This window comes from Mycothermus thermophilus (assembly GCF_041956435.1).
Source record: "Mycothermus thermophilus strain CBS 625.91 unplaced genomic scaffold VTJ04scaffold_7, whole genome shotgun sequence".
NCBI classification, from domain to species: Eukaryota; Fungi; Ascomycota; class Sordariomycetes; order Sordariales; family Chaetomiaceae; genus Mycothermus; species Mycothermus thermophilus.
The window spans coordinates 1,473,039-1,492,397 of NW_027191433.1; the positions used below are offsets into that span (position 1 = coordinate 1,473,039).

The window sequence follows — 19,359 nt, forward strand, 5'->3', positions numbered from 1 at the left end:
CAGCGCCCCGGCCACAACGGAGACTTCAGTCAACCCGGCCTTAGTCAGCCGCGACTCGATGCCCTGCAGCAGCCCTGCGGCTGCCCCGATCACGGCAGGTCCTACTGTGTACGCAGCTTATCGCCTCGGCCTCCTTAGGAATAGAAGGGTAGAGAGGAGGACAAAGATGGGAAGGTCGGTCCTCGCCTCGGGATTCAGGCAGCTTTTAATACACTTTAGCGCTCCACCCCTCCCCTTCGTATCCACAGTAGCGATCTTCCTGAGCTTCCTCACTTTGGCCGTACCACCCCTAACCCTGACACTGCCGATCCGCAAGCCCGTGTTTCCACCGCCAAAATGCCTAATCCTGATCCTTGGATTAGCCTGGGTTGAGATGCGTTGTGACGTGTGTTGGATAGGGGAATCTGAATGATTTCAGATTGACCAGTCCCAGAGCGGTTTTTAACGTGAGCCTCGTTCTCTGCAATCTGCACGCCCTGGTTTTTCTGGCCAAAATGGCGTATGTCAACTGGCTCCCAGACTCTCCGCGACTTTCACCAGTTGGTCGAGATCTGCCGGCACTGTTTCGTCTTCGAGTGACCCTCCGTCACCCAGCGAAGGGGCCCTATAAGACCCCACGTTGTTTGCAATCTGCATACCTTTGTTGTTACTCCCATACAGGTCTACGGTAATCTCAGGCGAAGATTGTGCATTGTCTGGCTCTTTTGAGCGCGTCTCTCCTGTCACTTTGACAGGATTAGGGAGTGTGGTATTCTGAATGGGAAGCGCTTGGGCCCGTTTCTTCGCAGTATTGACAGCATGGCCATGTTGAACAGCGCTGGGCCTGGAGACAGTCAGCAACACACTAGTAACCTAACGCACCTCGGCACTTCTTTATAAAGAGCGTGAGGAATCGGAAGTAAGTGATTTCACACCCTTCTGTAGCTAGTTTGCCGGTCGGCTTGGCTTGGTCTCCTGATCCCGTGGGTATGTTTTGGGCACTCTGTTGTGCGAGGAGAATGGGCTTCAACTCGTCGACAGCACAGCGTTGTTGAATGGAGCTTTTCCTGGACAATGTTAGGCCATGCTCGAGTATTTCTACCTCAGGGAGCTCGGGGGCAATCATTACAAGGTGGCAGTCGCAACGACAGCAGTGATAGCAGCTAGAGCTTGCCCGAGTTCTTTGTTTATACCTTCAATCTGTTTCTACTTGACAAATCCAATTGTAAAGCGGTCTCGAATATTCAGACTCTGGTTCCAACGATGCTAAGTCCACCGATCAAGGGCGGCCCGTAAGTTGTCACAAGTCTTCTTGCAGGACTCGATTGTGGTGCGGGACTGGGTAAGGACAGACTCCCCAAGTGACCGCCACTGGTCATCAGTAATAGTTTTCAAGGAGGCGAGTGCTTGGTCCAAGAGTTCGAGAGGAGATTTCAATGACTGGAGAGTTTGGGCCGCGTTCTTGACATTCTCGAGATCATTGACAACGGCGCGAATCCCGACAGCAGCCACCTGAACCACTCCAATGATGCCGAGATGCCGAACGGCAAGCTAAAAGGGTCCAGCATGGCAAGCCGGTCTTGTTAAGTACTGAACACAAATCTAGAAGTGCAGAACTCGGCATCCGGACTCCAAGGAGATAACAGGCACAAGGCTCCGAGATACAGCTGTTCAGCTCTCTAGCTCGCGTTGGGCATCAGTGGGTGACCGCATACGAGGGGACCACGGTTGGGCATGATTCCGGGAATTTGACACGAAATAAATACCACCAGATACCTAGCCGCTTTTTGATGCATAATTATGCCAACCCCGATCATTGCGGGTTCGAAGACGCCTTCCTGTCAGCCACAGCCACGGCCTACATGGTTGCACCGCCTGTAGCGAAACTTGGCATCCCATTTGCTCAGGAGAAATCCAGGTGTATGGAACCCGGAAAGTTTGTCGCATTTACCTATACAATTGGGGTCACTCGAGAGAAGCGTCCCAAGTTTCGTGTTTTTTGGGCTTTGGAGATCCAAAGTGCATCTTACCTAGGCTTTCGCATCGACCCCTCATCACCATCATGAAGCCTTGTGGGAGTGAAGCAATGCATCTATCTGCATTTGCATGAACTTGCATGACACAGCCCGCCCACAATCCCTGGGGTCCTTTTCTTTTTGTTTTTTTTTTTTGATGAGACCTCAGCGACCGGGGAGCCAGAATTTCTTGATGGTTTTCATCCCTCAGGTCCGAGAGCACATTGGAACCCAATCCAGCCAAAATACCTACCTACACAGGCCAACTAGACAACCGGCCGGACGGTGTTGTCGTCCAACCGTCCCGACCAGCTCCTGTATTTTCGCTGCCGGCGGCGTGGCGCGTCTCCAATGTACAGAAGTGCAGAAGTGCAGAACGGGCGGCTGGCAAGGCTGTAGGTCGCAAGTGACTTTGCATACCAGCTGGTATGGAGTCGGGGAATCAGTATGAGTTAACCCGGGTGTTCATTCCTGGTGCAAGGTTGGTTGCTCGCAGAGTGTGTGGGTTGGGCAAAGAGGGCCAGCAGTTTGGTTGCATGACCAGTGAAAGAAACCGGGGGCTTTTCTTCGTCTGCTTGATAATAACATCCAATGCCGTTTCTATAAGATTCCCGGACAGTATACCTCTATATTTCATAGACGAAAGAACCTCCACGCAATATTCGGCGAGTTTAGGGAGGTGATGGAAAACCAGGACCGGAGCCTTGGAAACCCCGGACCATGGGACCCGGGCTCCTGGGTTAGTTAGGTGCTGCTCAGCCTCATCCTCGCTAAACCACAACAACACATGCCTTGAAATTCAAGCTTCTGCTGCCTTAACTCTGTCCCGTTCGCTTCCAGTTTTACGACATGGACCTAGAAAGCTTGCTGAAGGAATTGCCGCCCCTGGCTCCGGCCCAGTCGTTGGCCATTGCTGAAATCTTGGGGATGACCTTGGGCAGCAGCCCAACGGCGTCTCTCCTTTCTCGCATCCCCGAAACAAACCCAAAGGGGCGCGTGACCTTGCATCCATGTGCTTGAGCAAGTTGAGGCTCAATATTGCCATGGTAGATTGCGAGTCAATTTGCGTCCTGCCCCCGAGATATTTGTGGGTGTTGTGGAGGGATGTGGCATGGTAGGTTTCCAGAGTTCAGGAGCTCCTTGATTCAGGTAGCCGACTTTGGTGTATCAGGTATTGAAACATCAAGTTAGCTGTCCAGGAACTGGCGGACAGATGCCCGGAGACGAGCCCTCGTTGACCACTGCCAAGTGTGGCTACAGCGAGAAGAGAGATTGCTCAAGCGACCTCAACACAATACAAAACTCCTAAGGGCTCGATATGGCGACCATCACGACAAGGTGCTTACTCTATATGAATATGTACCGCCTCTGCGGTCCTTTCTTTAACCCCTCCAACGTCTTCGACTTCTCCATCTCGTCCACAGGCAGGCCGACCTCGAACCTGACGATGCTCCAGAGGGCTGCGTTCACGAGCATCGTCCACCTGTGTCTGGAAGATGGATTCAGGAAGGTTCTCCAAGTTGCGCGTCCTACGTATCCCGTCGATGTGGCATCAAATTTCGCAGGCTGGGGGTCGCCATCTTTCAAGCTTAACCAAACTTGTGTTATCGGACATCTACCGCCGCCAGTGGCGCCATCGGAATCTCCTACCATTGTCATGCCCAAAGCCAGGATGGAAGCCTGGAATCTTGGGCCAGACGGTATTCGAGACCTACGCTTCAACATACTTAGGGAGGCCCGTCTATACGTCCAGGCATGAAGCTGAGGACTAACAAGAAAATATTCGAGTTCATTACACGAGCGACACAGACCCTCTCATGCCGATCCGGGACCATGGGTCATTGCGCCCCGTCAGCGCTTCCAAAGACGAACGGCCTCCTGGAGGTCTTCAACACGATAATGACAATAGCCTCCAGAATCTTGAAAAGGATTGGAACAACAGGGGGGACGAGAAATCTGATCCCCAGTGTAATATGACATTTCCACTCTCCCCTGCACTTGCACGTCCATGAGAGGTTTTCGATGGCTCGACCCCTCCAGATCCGAACGATGAAGAAAAGGTTCAGCTCCACTCAAGAACTATCCCACTCCCACTGAACCAGTTCGTGAATCAACGGCTGCATATCAACTTTTCTGTCGAGTTACCCAGCAAAACTACCTGAATCAAGGCCAGCCCAACTTCTTAATCCACGCCTTCGTGAGCGACCAGCTCTCAGCTAATAACCAAGGATGTTGGCCAGAGATGCTACGTCTGGCGTTGGATGCTCTTTGTGTTTTGATTGGTCTGCCCCGTCAGAAGTCCACGTCAGTGACTTTCCGGGGCTAAAATGAATGGCCTCGCTCCAGACCATACCTAGTAGCCTTCGGGGAACGTTTACTCCATAATGAGCGAGTATTGAGCGGGACAACACCCAGTTGGGACCCAGCCTTGACCTGGAGCATCAATGATGGATGCGGTGACGGGAACAACTCAGCATCGGGGAGGACTCAAGGAAATAACAATCTGATGGGCGGCCAGCGCGGCTCACCGGGGAAATGGCCGCCTTTGAACACTGAAAGGGCCCAAATCCGCAGCAACGTTAATGTATCAGACCCAAGGAATTCACCGCGGCTTGATCAGCAAACCTGCTGTTCACCCTTTTGGATGGACCCTCTTCTGTCTTCCAATATCAAACGCGGATTCGATTCGACACTGGAATCTCCTCCCGTCTCCGAGTACCCTGCTGCGCAGAACAACAACCTCGGCATAGCGCATACAATGCTGTTCGAATCTTCGCCAAACAACGCCACTGCTGTTTGGCATCCTGAGCCGAACCTTCCGAGGAAGCTTCAGCATCCTCTGTTCCTGCATCACAACACTAGTTTTATGTGTCTGGACATCAATTCACATGAACATTCCTGAGCCCCAACCGAAGCGTCAGTGGAAGTGGTGGGACCCGAGAGGTTGGATTTCGATACAACCAAGGCGGAAGGCACAGTGTATGCTCTGTGCGGTCCTGGCCCCAGAGGTCGTGGCGGCTACTGCGTGGTTTCAACGTCAAGAAGCCAAGCAGATATGTCAAACCATCAATGCCATCCTTGCCGTCCAGTATCCGGACTCCCAAGAGACGTCCTCGGAAGGAAGTGTGGACGACATCGAACATCAACGCAACAACTCAACGAGCAAATTTTCACGGCCTCCTCGTTGGACTATCATACACGGGTTTTATGCCACGATGTGGGGTTCCGCCTTCGATACACAGGAACTCCCCGCCAAACAAAAGTTTCTCCCCGTATCCCTGGATAGAGTGACACTAGACTCCGATGCTTTGTACGCCCTCGCGATTGCGACACCGGAACTTCTCCCTCGGCTGCGCACCGAAGAGATCCAAGATAAAAGCAAAGCCAACAACTTTGCTAAGACGATAACCTGTCTCCAGGCCGCCTGGTCTATGGCTCAATGCATCTATCGCCTTTGCCCTAGGTTATTCGATCAGCACCTTGGAGTTAAATACCTTGGCTCATGTTATATTCACGCTGATCGCGTATTGGCTGTGGTGGAGCAAGCCGGTTGATATCAATGAACCAACAATTATCCGCGGGGATCGTGCCAACGGCTTCTGCGCGTTACTCTGCATGTTCAGTTGGAAGGACTGGGACGGGGAAATGCAAGTTTTGGAGTTTCAGCCGGAGGCTGTCGATGAGGATATGACAGATGAGACTGGGTGAGTCAAATCTTTGACGGCATGGCCAACAGATCAGTAACTAACGCCAGAAAGCAACCTACATTTCGGAAAATCAGTTTAGGGCTTTAAGTATGCAAACGATGGATGCCCCCAACTGAAGCTGACCCCAAGAGATAAACACCGCTGGAAATTGGCGTCGAGCTTTCTTACGGATACTGCGACACAATGGAGCGATTCGACGAGCCCCTGGTACATTCAGGGCCACAATTTTGGGTTTCGTCTCCGTGCCTACACCAAATCTCTGGGAAATTTCACCACTCTTGACCAGAGCAGAACACTTCGATCTCGAATCCGAAATCAACCGAAATACTTGGAGTACGTACGCAAGATGCCGCGCTTGGCTGAATTTTTTGTATTCGAACCACAAGTCTTATTCAAGACCTATCTTGCACTACTCCCTGCCGGTCTGATATACTCGGGACTTCATGTACTCGCTTGGAACGTTCCTCTTCCATTATTACGTGATGTTTGGCTCTGGAAAATCTCAGCAATTTTGGTTGTGGGTTGTTTGCCGCTAGATTTCCTCACCAGGCTGATGCTCACCTCGATGGGACAGGCGAACGGCCGTTGGGGGAAGGTGGGACGCCTTATGTTTTGGTAATGGGCATATCTGTGGTTGTTTGGACAGGCGGCAAATTTCCTTGTTTACATGGTGGCTCGGTTTACTCGTATCATTCTGTCTTTTAAAGCCTTTGTATATTCACCAGGCACCGTTTTTTTACCAACCTTCTTGGCTGCGATACTTTCCCACCTGAACTGACGGAAACTTAGAATCTCCTTCCATGTATAATAGGTACCTACTTTATATAGTACTATCTACCACATACGGTTCCCAATGAAACATATCAAAGCCACTGCTGTCCCCCTCAGTCACCTTCTCCGCTATGAATACCACCAACACAATTAGAGCTTTCACCTTGGAAGTCTTACAATTTGATGATAACCGGGTTCTGTTTAGAGTTGATCCGCCCTCTTTAGAGGGATCACAGGATGTGACACGTAAGAGTGGGTAACTGCTCGATTGAGCAGGGCAGGAATGGAGGAAGCGACTGAATTGAGCTTGTGCTTGTTGAACTGAACTGAGCCCTCGGGGCGAGGTAGTGAGTCTATCTATATACACGCAGTGATCGGATGGCAGGCCCGAGGACTGGGTCCCCGACTCCAGACCTGGCCAGGGTTCTGAAGTAGGGGCACAGGGCTCGGTTCCCTTCCGAGCGTGGCTTTTGAGGAGTGGCGAGGAGGTCTTGAGGTCTTGGCAGAAACAAGCCACAGAAACCTCAATTCCTGTCACACAGGAGAACTTAGGGCATGCAATTACTCACAAGAGGTCCCTGACCAAAATCCTACGTGTGTCAATCTCTTTGCGTATATGTTGAGGAATGTAATGTCCTTGAAAGACAGCCTCAGAATTGGCCATACAATACGAGCGCAACGCCGGCGTTAGGGGACCTTAATCATTCGGTTAGTCGGCGTACAAAATGGACGAACTTAGGATATCCGGCTTTCCGCCGGCACCAACACGGAGTGCATAATTATAGCCGGAGACACTCCTGACTCCCAGACACTTGCCATAAACGCTTCCATATCTTCCGAAGCCTCCAGTACTTCATCGGGAAGATCACTTTGTCCAATATATCATCCTTCCAATGGAGCGGCACACAGTCGGTGTCCTCAAGGATCGGCCTTTCAAGTATTTCAGCAAGAGATTTGAAGGGAGTAGCGAAAGCATTAGCCGCAATGCCTGCTGTCGCAATAGGAGTAACGGGACACAGTATCTGGCAAGGAACCATGAAGACTGTAAAAGTAACGCCTTTCGCTTTCAGTGTTGTCTCCAACCTGGGCGCCCCCCGATCCGTTCGTTCGCGCTTTGCGTGGATGACTGTAATCCGTGCCGCAAGCGTCCTCTGCGTCGGCTTGGCATCATCCCGGACGACAAGGAGGCGGACATGCTTGAAGAGGGTTTTTTACAACCTCGCACGGTCTGAATCCAAAACCTGCAAGGAGCAGCGACCAGTGAGCTGACAAGCGAACTCGAGGCTTACAAGGTATATACTCAGCCCGCGTCCAGAGGGTGTCGAGGAGAAGCAAAACGTCCTCCGCCGTCCCCTCGGTCTTCTCAAACGAAAGCTCTGTCTCGGGTATCAAGTTGAACTTTGGCGCTAGGTCCTTCCGAATCCACTGTTAGTTGTTAGCCCTCTCCTTCACTTAGATAGGACTGGCGAGGTATGTTGCTTACTCTGCTGATATCCGCTACAGGTCTGTCTTTTGAGTCCCCTGGATCCCACCTCAACTTCCAAAGAGCCTTATTGGGAGGGTCTTGCCTCCTCTGTTTGCGAAGAATCGTGTTAACTGCCTCTGCAACGAGAAATCTTCGTCCGCTTGCTGTCGTTGCTCGTGATAGTTGCGCCGACCGAGGTCAGAGCAAACAATGCCACGGCGTGGAGGCATCTTTGGGAGCTTAATAACATGTCTTGTCAACGCAAGGACAGTGCTGTTAGGTAGGAGATTAATAGCTGTTACATCGTCACGACGACGACTGAGACTTAGTAAGACGAGGGCACTCGTTCGGGGGAGGGGCGGGTCCTTAAGTGCGGCGTGCCACGGCACCTCGGGGCGGCGGAGCGACTGCCCCCAACAATTCTCGAGTATCGATCTACGCCGCCCTCGAACGGCGAGCACGAACAACGAAGATTACGGTCCCAGTTTCACGCGCGGCTCTCGTTTTCGGGCGCCGTTATCCCTCTATTTATGTTAGTTGAGGGCCCGAGTAGTAGTTGGGTCGGTGACGACCAGCGAATGCCGGGTGCTGCATGTTTTTTGTTACTCCTTTTTTTTCCCTCCCCTTTTATCGTCATTTTTATTCTTTTTCCATGTTTTTTTCGGTTGCCCATTTTTCCATTTGAGGAACTTCGTGAGCTTGTGTTCCTGTTTTTTGTCGCTGGTTTTATCAATGATCGTTTTTCGATGACACAACAATCATGGCTTAATCTTGTTTATCTCAGCAACAAACCAACACGGACAGAAGGACAATATATCTTACGAACAAGTCACAGCATAGATTTGGATGGAGGAAGTCAAAGAAAACACCAACGCCATTCCTACATACCAAGAACAGACCAAGGTATCTCATAATGCACCGACCCATAACCCCTAAACACCAAACGCCCCTCCCCTCCCCCCCCCCGGGGCCCTTCGACTCAAGCTCATAACTCTCGCAGGAATCCTTCTCCATCCAAGCACCTAGGTAACGAACAAACAGCACGCGTAACGGAGGGGTTCCTCTCCCTTGACAGCAAACTTTCACCTACTCAGCAGTCAACCAACAAACACCCTCTTCTCCATCTCCTCCATCTTCTCCCTCAGGTTCGCGATCCGGATCGCGAGCGAAAGCGTCCGCCGCTCGAGCCGCTCTATCTCCTCCGCGAGTTTGCCCTCGAGCTTGGCCGTGCGCTCGCTGCTGGTCATGATTCTCTCAGTCTCGCCCGCAACAGGGGCGGCGGTGGTGGGGTGAGGGGTCGCTATAAAAGCGGTTCGGGTTGTCAGGTTGGTGAGGGACGATTGGGTGGCACTCTCGGTCTCGAGAATTGTCCGGTGAGCTTGCTTTGGAAGCATTGGCGTGGTGAAGGCCAGGTCTTCCCAGTCATCCGTGGCCCCAGATTCAGGGGGATAGCGGGTCGCGAGCGGAGTTGTGCTTGAAATTGCTGTCATAACTGTTAGTGACGTCGGGGTACGGGAGGGCCGGAAGGGTTCGGGATGGGCCCGAATCAGCACGGCAACTTTGCTAGCTACTCACCACGAGGACAATTCCAGTTATTCCGGATGAGGTGGCGTCGAGATGGTGTCATCCTCGCGCCGGACCGGGCGACGGGACGCAGCTCTTGGACCATGCGCGAGAGACGGGGGATTGTTCGGAAATAAGCCATCTTTGGTGATGATGATGTGTCTGAGATGGTGAGTGATTGGGGTTCTTCGTAGATTAACTGAGTAAATCACTTGCTGCGATTGGGGAAAGTTAGCTCCAGAGAGTTGCTTTTGCTTGAGTCGATACAGATTCCGTGGACAACAATGTGCGTAGACGCAAGGCGGGCTAGATGCTCCGTACCTGAGATCTCTGAGTTACACACAGACCGTCCGGTCATGCACAGAGTCCCGGAGATCCGTGTTCGATTTCAGGTATATATCCAGAAAACCATCCGAGAGTTTCCCATGCAGGTAGCAAGTTGTGGCTATATGCAATCAGCCTTTTCATGAGGAGGAGCCTCGATTTATACTCGGACCTCACAGCCGTTCGTCATCCACGTGGCTGATGTGGTGAGGTGAACAGTGCAGAGTCTAGCTTGTGCTTCGTCCGAGACCCGAGAGAGCACCAGACGGTTTTCTCAATGCACTCAACTTCGGTCACGGTTGCAAAACTGCAGCCCGTGACGAGATACTGTCCTTCATCTGGAGATGGGGTCAAGTTGAGATGGCGAGAACGAGACCCCAAGTTCGAGTCCACGCGGTTCTACTGTCTTGTACAAAATATTCGCTGTTCAAGATAGAAATGCAGGATATAAATTGTACCCATCCCCGTTGTCTTGGCATTTCTTTGCCCAGGCAGCGCCGCAACCCGCAAGGTCCAACCGTCCTCGATCAACTCAACTTGCTTCTATTGGGGTTTGGGATCGGCGTATCCTTTTGACCCAGCGAAGATCCCAACAAGGGGAGAAAACTGGAAAATATCAATTATCTAGGGTTCTCTCAGATTCCCGATGATTCATCCATCCAGGCGTTGAGACACGTCAGTCACTTAGCCTTGGCGAACTCGACCATTCTATTCTTTGATCCATCAACAACTCATCAGCATCTAGCCTATCACCAACTCAGCGCAACGGGGTCGGCATAACCTCATCCACCCACTCCTGCTACCAAATTTCAGCATCTATCCATCACCGTAACCGGTCAAAATGGTCAAGGCAGTGAGAGGTGTGCTTCCACCCAACATCTTCTCTTTCATACACACCATCATCGCTAACCTCCCCCACCCACGCGCGCGTGTCCAGGCGTGCTCATCGAGTGTGAGCCGGCCATCAAGTCCATCCTGGTGCACATCGACAACACCAACCACCACGAGTTCATCATTGAGGATCTCGATGAAACGCACCTCTTCGTCAAGGAGCCGATGCTGCCGGTGCTGAAGCAGAAGCTGGAGGAGGTATGAAGAAGCACCGACTTTAACTTCTCGCCGGCACACCCATTGGCTGACTGACTGGCGCAGCGCTTGAAAGAGACATACCGCCCCGAGGAGCCGTTGGATGACAGTGATTAGGAGGCACAAAAGCATGTACGGAAGGGGGTGAGGGTGGAGCACAAGGGCAACGGGATGGTGGTTTTCAAGGGTGTCGATCGTGAGGTGTTGAAGCAACTCCAGTCTGCAACGGACAAGGACAAGGACAAGCGGGCTTGATGACGAGCTCGTGAGTGACATTGGTAGACATCGTAATTGTTAATGTGAACCATTAAGTACATTGATCCAGCCCACGACATGCCATGCTTCCTCCCGTGGGTATGTGCTCTCACAGCTTTTCGAAGGTAGGCTTCCTCTTCTGCAAATTTGACAGCAGCGCGTCCGCAAAGTCCTTGGTCTGGAGGGCTGCGCCGTTCCAGATGCTGGTATACCTCAAATCTGTCACCTAACGTCAGCGCCCAAATCAACCAACTCCATGACTCTAACAAATTGCCAGACTTACTCTCCTGCACGGTATGATCCCGCGCGTGATTCAGCAACTCCTTGGTCCCCTGCACCGCAACAGGGCTCTTTTCGGCGATGAAGCTGGCGAGCCTAAACGCTTCGGCCAGGGCGGCCTTCTTGTCGCCCAGCACACGGCTGACGAAGCCCTGGGCGAGGGCCTCGTCGGCGCCAAAGTCGCGGGCCGTCAGGCACACGTCCTTGACCCAGGAGGCGCTGCCGACAATCTTGGGCAGGCGCGCCAGCGTGCCAATGTCGGCGGCCATGCCGATGTCGACCTCCTTGACGGCGAAGCGGGCGTTGCGCGCGGCGATGCGCACGTCGGCGCAGCACGAGATGTCGATGGCCAGGCCGAGGCAGATGCCGTGCAGGACGCAAATGACGGCTGGGAGGGAGTTAGTTGATATTCTCGTTCATTTCCCCGGTGGGAGAGAGGAGGGGTTGGGTGGCCTTACGCTTCTCACACCTCTCGACGGCGCCGATGCAAGCCTGGAAATCGTCGATGGACCTCCTCAGATGGGCCGCCTTGCGGGCGGGGTCCAGACCGTTGCCCTTGGCCAGCACGCTGTCGCCCGAAGCGGCCGCCTTGACGTCCAATCCCGCGGTGAAGGCGCGGTCGCCGGCGCCCGAGAGCACGACGGCGCGCACGTCCGAGTCCCGAGAAAGCTGGTCGAACAAGGCACCCATCTCCTTCCACATGGCCTCGTGGAAAGCGTTGAGCTTGTCGGCGCGGTTGATCTCGACGTGCGCCACCCCGGGGGCGGGGGAGGTGGTGAGGAAGAACTTGTACCCGGCGTAAGCGGGAAGAGAAGTAGCGGCGGCCATGGTGGGTGGTAAGTGGTGGTGGTGGTTTTGGTGGCGGATGAGAGGGAGGTGGATTATGATGGTTGAGGTTGTGTCGAGGACGACGGGGAGAGTTGGATCTCGATAACTGGCAGGGATGTCGAGGTGTCAATCGCCGTCAATCGAAAAGAAGGTGAACGTGCCCTTGTAGAGTTGACGTCGGACCAGCGACAACATTCTTTCTAAGGCGACAACCTGGACCTGCGATTCAGACCTGCCAGGTGAGTTGCCGAGGCATGTACGGACCTCCCCGCCATCAGCGGGCCGACGCCGAAGTTGGGGAAGGCCACAGGGGTTCACGGCCCAGCTGGGCTGGGCAGTCCGGGGCAAGCATGTGCTGCGGTGTGGGGCTCCTGCAGTTTACAAAGTAGGGGGGCGATCGGTGTGGCAGGAGCCTCCAATTTCAGCCTCCCAACACAACAGCCATCCATCTTTCCTCACAAAGATGGTGTAAGTAGAGGCTTCGCCTTTCTCAAGTCTCTACCATCATCTTTCCTTTTTGATATTATGCTAAGTACTCCGTGCCTAGCGACATGTTTGTCCAAAATCCTTGAAGTGGTCACCAGAGAAAAGAACCTGGACAACGAGCCTCCCTCTTCGAGGCTTGGCCTCGAGATTGTTCCCGCAGATGGACCTGATGCCATCTTGCAACCCGTGGCTTCAACGTCTCTCTTCCAACGCCCGTAAATTTGTCTTGAATCAAACACAGGACAACAACACTGGTGTCTTTCACCAACAACCTGGAAGCTGTCGAGAGGCCCAGTCCCCGACGGTGTGGCACACCTAGATCACCAAGACCACTCCCCCCAAATGTCTCTGTCAAACCGTCATGCAGGCCACTAACCGGTCATGCATCTTGCCATCTGGGAAACCTTGAGACTTGTTTGCTTTTGTTCTTTGATTCCTTTGTGCGCTTCGGTTGGCGATGGGGGCGCGGCTGATTAAGTAAGCGCCGGCAGATCTCCTTCTCTCTCCGATGTTGCACTCGGGAGGCGGCGTTGATGGTCGCCATGAGGCCAACTTACTGTGTCCATCCAACCAGGGTCTCGTTCCAGGTTACTACTACGGAGTACTCGGTGACAATCCGATGTTAGCTGTCCATCTGTTGGTGACATCCACTCGTCCATTCGGGCACCAGCTCCTGGATGAGATCAATCCTGGCAAACGTGGCTCCTTGGCCCGGCGACCGGATGGCAGACGACATTGGACAGCGGAACGGCTGTTGTAGGAATTTGGGGTGATTTACGGAGATACTCACGCCAATCCGAGCTCAAGATCGGTTGACATGCTGAGCTAGTATTGGAGCTTGACATCAAGAGAGGCACCTGCGCCGCATCGAGGATCACCGTTGTAACCTGTGCGCCTAAACCAAAGATTTTAGTCCCTAACCGAGATCACCTCACCCATGGTTATCCCGGACAATATTTCTATATTTTTCAACATATTTTTGTTGACAAGATTTGAGGTTTGGATCTTCTCTGAGTTTTTCTTCATCTCCTTTTCCCTCTTAACTGTCCCATCTTCGTTCTGTGCGACGTGGGGGATTACCTCCCGTCTGCATTGGACGTCTGCTTTACACGGCTCAATATCTCCCTTGGACGTCAACACAACGTCAAGCTTCAACCGCAAAAAACCCTATCGGACAGACTCCATTTTTCCCTCCCCAATCCGGGACAACTCACGGAAGCCCGGGCGCCGTCGCCGCGTCGTCAGCGGGGCCAGCCCACTTCAACTCATTTGGTATCTGGCGTTGTCTAGCGGTTAGCGTTGTGTTGCAGCAGGCAAGCCGGCCAGCGCAGCGCAACACTGGAGTGTTCCTGTCCCCCCGTCCAGGGTACGGGCAGAACACGGGCCACAGTACGAATTAGCGCGGACAACGGCGTTCCTGCAGCACACAGCGGACGTGGACCTGCCAAAACGAAACCCCATTTCGCATTCCCACTTGGTTGCATCCATCTCCATCTTGTCTTCTCCCGCTTCGGTCCCATCCACCGGCTCCTTAGCGCCCCATGCCACCTCGCGCACCACCGGCCACGACAACCATTTTGACACTCCTCTCCCGTCTCAACAACGTCTCCAGCAGCATCACGCCGTCGCCGTGCCTGCGCCCCCACACACAACACATATCATGGGATTGACATTACGCAGCGCGCCCTTTGCTGTTCTACTCGCCCTGCCGTCTGCCGCTCCTGTCTGAGCTAAGTTCCAGCTTTGGACTGGCCGCCTCCCCCTCTCGATTCTCCTCCGTGGATGAGAGCGAGAGACTGTGTGTGAGGAAGACAGCGAGCGATCGAGACACACCTGGACTCTTTTTTCCAGACTTAAACCACGCCACGGCCACCCCTCAACACCACTTATCTGGAGAAACACTTCGTTCCCTCTGATCTGGAATAACTACCCGAGTTCCGACGACGCACGGTCAACCCAACTCCGAGCACGACCCCCCGCTCCCCAAGGTCTGCTTTCTCCAAGAGAAGAAGCCCAATCGAGCCCAGTTCTTCCTCCCTCTTCCACTCTCGAACCACGCATCCACCACCACAGACCACACCTCTTGTTGAGAGACAAACATGGCCACGTCAACTGCGAACAAGCCCGAAGTGGGCGATATCCTGGTGGTTATCCGTGAGTGACGCCTTCCTGCACTCCTTGGTGCATCGCGTTCCACGAACATGCTAATATCTGACATTCGCTCCACAGACGATTTTACGGCGCGCAGCTCCGACGAGCTGACCCTAGCGAAAGGTGATCGGGTCGAGTTGCTCGAACGCGATGACGAGTTTGGTGACGGCTGGTATCTGGGCAGGCATGTGGTGACCGGAGCCAGCGGTCTCTTTCCTGAAGGTTCGTTACGGCCCAACGAAACACGGAACCATCGCTTCGCTGGCAATGTGCGCTGACACTACATAGTGTATACGCGACCTGAGCGCAAGCTCAACCCCAACCCGGCCGTTGTCTCGCCTAAACCGTCCGTGACATCGTCAGCCGCCGACTCTTCCAGTCAGCAGACCACGACAGCTTCGCACCCGTCGCCCGAGACCAATGCATACGCGGCCCCTGCCGCCACCACCTCCGAGGCCAAACCCATCTCCTCCGCTTCCCCTCTGGGCTCTTTCAAATCCAGCCCTCCGCCGTCCGCCAGTAGCGTACCCTCGTACCTAAGTTCCAGTTTGGGCAACCTGCCCCGTCCCAGCACCAGTGCCGATAGCCACGTCCTCCACGAGACCCTGAACGTCATCAACGAACACATCACGGACTTCAACACGCCCGTGGGCGCCGCGTCGATACGTAATGGGAATGACTCGGGCAGTGAGTACAGTTCTCACATGGGTACTCGCGTCTCGTATATCCACGGAGAAGAAACAGACGAGGAAGAGGAGGAGACGATGCACACCCGCGAAGAGGTCGAAGCCTGGACCGCCGACCAAGTCGCCGAGTATTTGTTCACCGTCGGCGTAGAGAAGCATCATTGCGAGGTGTTCCGTGACCAGGAAATCACGGGCGAAGTGCTTCTGGGCATGGATCAGACGTCCGTCTTTATCAAGGCGCTTGATCTGGGTTCTGTGGGCCGGAGGTTGAAGACGTGGCAGAAGATCAAGCAGCTCCAGGACGAGGTGGCAGGTTTGGGCGGCTATGCTTCGGGGAGGACCACACAAAACTATGGCAGCGATGCGGGTTCGGAACGTGTACGCAGCAGGACAAACACGCTCACGAGCTCCAACCAGCGCTTCACGCCCCTCCACGACATGTCCATGAAGTCGGGCAACAACAGGCGGACCTCGTCGCAGGCCCCCCGTGTCGATCCCTATGAGCCGATCTCTCCCGTTTCGCCGCTAGCCGAGAGCCCGAACCGCACGTTCCATGACAAACGGCCATCGGCTGCATCTGTCCGCGATCTGCACCACTCCCGCCGTCATTCGTCCACGGATTTCCGCGTCCCTGGTCCATCGACACTCCATCCTTCGGGCGCTCAGCCACAAAGCTCCTACATGAGGCAGGATGGCTCTCACAGGAAACAGCCCTCGTTTGACAGGAATTGGACGCTCGGCAGCGCTACCGCGCAAGCGGCACAACGCCCGTTGTCTTCGCACGAGGCCCAGGACAGCCTGACAGGATTTTCGGAGCCCCAAGACTCGGCCGTCGATATCGATCGCGGGTACTTCTCAGGTACAGACGCCGACTCGCGGAAGCGCAACACACTTAAGAAGCGCGACAGCCTGCAGACGGGACATAAGGCCAGCTACGCCGAGGAACAGCGTGTGCGCAGCGGTACCGCCATGTCGCGGCATTCAAGGCTCGGTAGCGTCGAGTCGGTTCGCGACTCGACGATGTCTCCGGCGGCGCAGAAATACTACGGCATGTCGTCGAAGCGCTCCCCATCCACGGCGACGGTCGAGTCATTGAAGCAGCCCATCGGCACAAAAGAGACAGCCGGATATCCGACCGTTACGCGGCTCGACAGCAACGCGTCGGATCAATCACGGTCATCGGCCAAGAACAGCCTCAAACGGCTCAGTCAGGTCAACCATCCCGACTTCAACGTGGCTATGATGCTGCGGAGCGGGCTTGGAGGGCTGCGATCGGCGTCAGATGCTGTTTCAAGCGGCAGCGGCGGTCGGGACAAACTGTCTCCTACCGAGTCGAAGGAGTCGCCCATGTACTCGCCTGCACGCACCGGGTCTAGCACGCGCTCTGCCGGGCCGAGCTTTGAGCTCGATTCCCCAGACGTTGGCAAGAGTCCGAGCACGACCACGACGGCTACTACGGGAGCCAGCCGGAGCAGCGGCCGCAAGAAGACCAAGCAAGAGACGAGCGCTTACACGCGCGGGCTGCAGAAGATCAGCCCGGCTGAGGCAATCAAGGATGCCGACTTCAGCGGGTGGATGAAGAAGCGGAGCGCCAACCTCATGGCGACATGGAAGCCTCGCCTCTTTGTCCTCAAGGGACGGCGTCTTGCGTACTACTACTCGGAAAACGATGATCAGGAGCGCGGGCTGATCGACATCTCGTTTCACCGCGTGCTGCCGGCCGACAACGAGCGCCTGACAGGCCTGCACGCCACCCTCACCGGGGCCTCAAACTCGACAGACATGCCCTCCGGAAGCCAGCTGACAGCAGCTGATGCAGCCGACGCAGACCGCCAGCCCGAGGACGGCTCCGACTCGTCCATCTTCATCTTCAAGCTCGTGCCGCCGCGCGCAGGACTCTCGCGCGCCGTCAACTTCACCAAGCCCACGGTTCACTACTTTGCCGTGCCCAACGTCAAGCAGGGCCGGTTGTGGATGGCAGCGCTGATGAAGGCAACCATTGAGCGCGACGACACACAGCCGGTCTCGTCGTCGTACCAGCAAAAGACGATTTCCCTGGCCAAGGCGCGGCAGATGCGCCACCGTCCCCCAGCGTTGATGGGTCTTGACGACGGGAATCCCGGCGCTGGCGAGGAGAAGAAGGACGGTGGGTCTGCGGATCAGAATGCAGGAAAGGATGGCAGCAACGCCAGCAGCAATAATGGGCTGGGGATTGTTTATGACGGGGTTGACTCTGCTGCGGCGGGGTTGGAGAAGTTGGGCCTGCATCAGCATTCCCATGCGACACCGGGGAGCGCTAGGACGCCTCGCACCGGGTATGGTGGTTTAGGGTCGCCAGGGGACAAGGACTCGTCGCTCATGCCGCAGAGTGCTTAGGCGGCTTCTGGCTGACCGGCTCGGTTGGCAAGGCTTGAAGCTTGGTCGGTCTGGCTGACTGAGCTGGCCGCGTGTGGGCGATGAAAAAGGAGGGGGAAAAGGATGCGGTTACCTATGCATACACGAAGACGACTTGGACTTTTTGGAGGAGGTGGACGTGTTTGCTTTTCTGCCTAGATGTTTTTTCGTTGCACACACACAGTCGCCGCGCAGAGCTCAGTTTTTTGGTTTTGGGCTATGGTTGTGCCGTCGACTTTGCCTTATCCTCACCACCACCACCAGCACCACCATCACCCCATCATCATCATCATCATCATCATCATCACTATCATCACTACCACCACCACTACTACTGCTACTATTCCCACCTTGCTGTTGCTATCAACTTTTTAGTTTCTACTACACCCTTTATTCTCTTAGGTTCTATTCTATAGCGCATGATTCGCTTTTCTTTGGCTGCCTCGATGGCCTGGGGGTTCCCTGGGCTAGCTGAGACCGATGAAGACGAAGGAGACAATACCCCCCTGAATATAGTTTGCTTCTATGGAGTCAGGATATTCTATGTACCCGAGGCAGTGTTTTCTGTTTGGTTGGTGGACCTTTTGTGCCCAAGGGAGAGGTCAACTAGGTCAGAGGCTGGATGTTGACGACCTAGGGTACCTACCCGAGGTAGGGTGGTTGGTGAGCTGCTGGGCAAGTAAGTGGTGAGATGGTTTGGTCTCATGTTTCGGCTTTGGGGATGATGGGTTGGGTGCTTTGCAAAAAGATGGATACTTAAAAAAACATCAAGAAATAAAATGAACCAGAGAAAATGGCCGAAAAAGTTCACCGGCGAGGTGTTGTTGGGGAGTGTTTGCTCGCGTGCTACTACAACCTGACAATCAAGGCAGAAACAGTACTCCGTAAACGTGGGACCGAAACGGAACCTGCCGAGGCGCGCCAGAAGTCGCGTCTGGTCCCCCTGTCACCAAGCAACGCTGCACACCCCTGTAAAAGCTGGGCAGCCATTGAAACAGAAGTTTTGGAGCTTGAACCAAACGGACTCCGACCCTGACCTTGAACCCTCCAAACATTGTCCATCATCACCACTGACCAACAACACCACCTGACTGCCGCAACCTCCCCCAATCATCCGTTTCGATTGCGATTGCGGCTTTGTCAGTCGGTGAATTGGCAGCTTGCGATATCGACATGACGGCATTCGCGTGTTGTTAGCTGACAAGAGAAGAAAGCCGACCACGATCCCCATCGATTGTTGTCGACACACTGGACGCGCGCACAACTGGGTTCGTTCGCTGCTGTTACCGCCGCTTCGATCCTGCGCATCTGCTTCTTCGACTGGCATTGCCTCCATTTCGCATTTTAATCCTAGTCATCTCCTGGAGCAG

At 54.4% G+C, this 19,359-nt stretch overlaps 8 protein-coding genes across 8 annotated transcripts; 5 read left to right on the forward strand and 3 right to left on the reverse strand.

The window, feature by feature from the left end:
- Positions 1-1,245: 1,245 nt before the first annotated feature.
- Positions 1,246-1,715, reverse strand: VTJ04DRAFT_10087 (uncharacterized protein; the record flags this gene model as incomplete). The annotated part of the gene is made up of 2 exons (XM_069357788.1): positions 1,246-1,530; positions 1,695-1,715. 2 exons carry the CDS (start codon positions 1,713-1,715, stop codon positions 1,246-1,248), a joined length of 306 nt encoding a protein of 101 aa, XP_069214822.1.
- A 1,597-nt stretch (positions 1,716-3,312) lies between these two features.
- Positions 3,313-3,753, forward strand: VTJ04DRAFT_10088 (uncharacterized protein; the record flags this gene model as incomplete). The annotated part of the gene is made up of 1 exon (XM_069357789.1): positions 3,313-3,753. One exon carries the CDS (start codon positions 3,313-3,315, stop codon positions 3,751-3,753), a length of 441 nt encoding a protein of 146 aa, XP_069214823.1.
- A 1,456-nt stretch (positions 3,754-5,209) lies between these two features.
- VTJ04DRAFT_10089 (uncharacterized protein) lies at positions 5,210-5,780 on the forward strand (the record flags this gene model as incomplete). The annotated part of the gene is made up of 3 exons (XM_069357790.1): positions 5,210-5,304; positions 5,414-5,698; positions 5,753-5,780. 3 exons carry the CDS (start codon positions 5,210-5,212, stop codon positions 5,778-5,780), a joined length of 408 nt encoding a protein of 135 aa, XP_069214824.1.
- Positions 5,781-9,034: 3,254 nt separating this feature from the next.
- On the reverse strand, positions 9,035-9,642 carry VTJ04DRAFT_10090 (uncharacterized protein; the record flags this gene model as incomplete). Its single annotated transcript, XM_069357792.1, has 2 exons — positions 9,035-9,420; positions 9,513-9,642. The coding sequence occupies 2 exons, from the start codon at positions 9,640-9,642 to the stop codon at positions 9,035-9,037; spliced, it is 516 nt and encodes a 171-aa protein (XP_069214825.1).
- Positions 9,643-10,665: 1,023 nt separating this feature from the next.
- On the forward strand, positions 10,666-11,027 carry VTJ04DRAFT_10091 (uncharacterized protein; the record flags this gene model as incomplete). The annotated part of the gene is made up of 3 exons (XM_069357793.1): positions 10,666-10,684; positions 10,762-10,913; positions 10,977-11,027. 3 exons carry the CDS (start codon positions 10,666-10,668, stop codon positions 11,025-11,027), a joined length of 222 nt encoding a protein of 73 aa, XP_069214826.1.
- A 247-nt stretch (positions 11,028-11,274) lies between these two features.
- Positions 11,275-12,272, reverse strand: VTJ04DRAFT_10092 (uncharacterized protein; the record flags this gene model as incomplete). The annotated part of the gene is made up of 3 exons (XM_069357794.1): positions 11,275-11,384; positions 11,449-11,832; positions 11,903-12,272. 3 exons carry the CDS (start codon positions 12,270-12,272, stop codon positions 11,275-11,277), a joined length of 864 nt encoding a protein of 287 aa, XP_069214827.1.
- A 2,585-nt stretch (positions 12,273-14,857) lies between these two features.
- VTJ04DRAFT_10093 (uncharacterized protein) lies at positions 14,858-17,971 on the forward strand (the record flags this gene model as incomplete). The annotated part of the gene is made up of 3 exons (XM_069357795.1): positions 14,858-14,912; positions 14,988-15,131; positions 15,198-17,971. 3 exons carry the CDS (start codon positions 14,858-14,860, stop codon positions 17,969-17,971), a joined length of 2,973 nt encoding a protein of 990 aa, XP_069214828.1.
- Positions 17,972-18,051: 80 nt separating this feature from the next.
- Positions 18,052-19,337, forward strand: VTJ04DRAFT_10094 (uncharacterized protein; the record flags this gene model as incomplete). Its single annotated transcript, XM_069357796.1, has 2 exons — positions 18,052-18,391; positions 19,204-19,337. 2 exons carry the CDS (start codon positions 18,052-18,054, stop codon positions 19,335-19,337), a joined length of 474 nt encoding a protein of 157 aa, XP_069214829.1.
- Between the last annotated feature and the right edge of the window lie 22 nt (positions 19,338-19,359).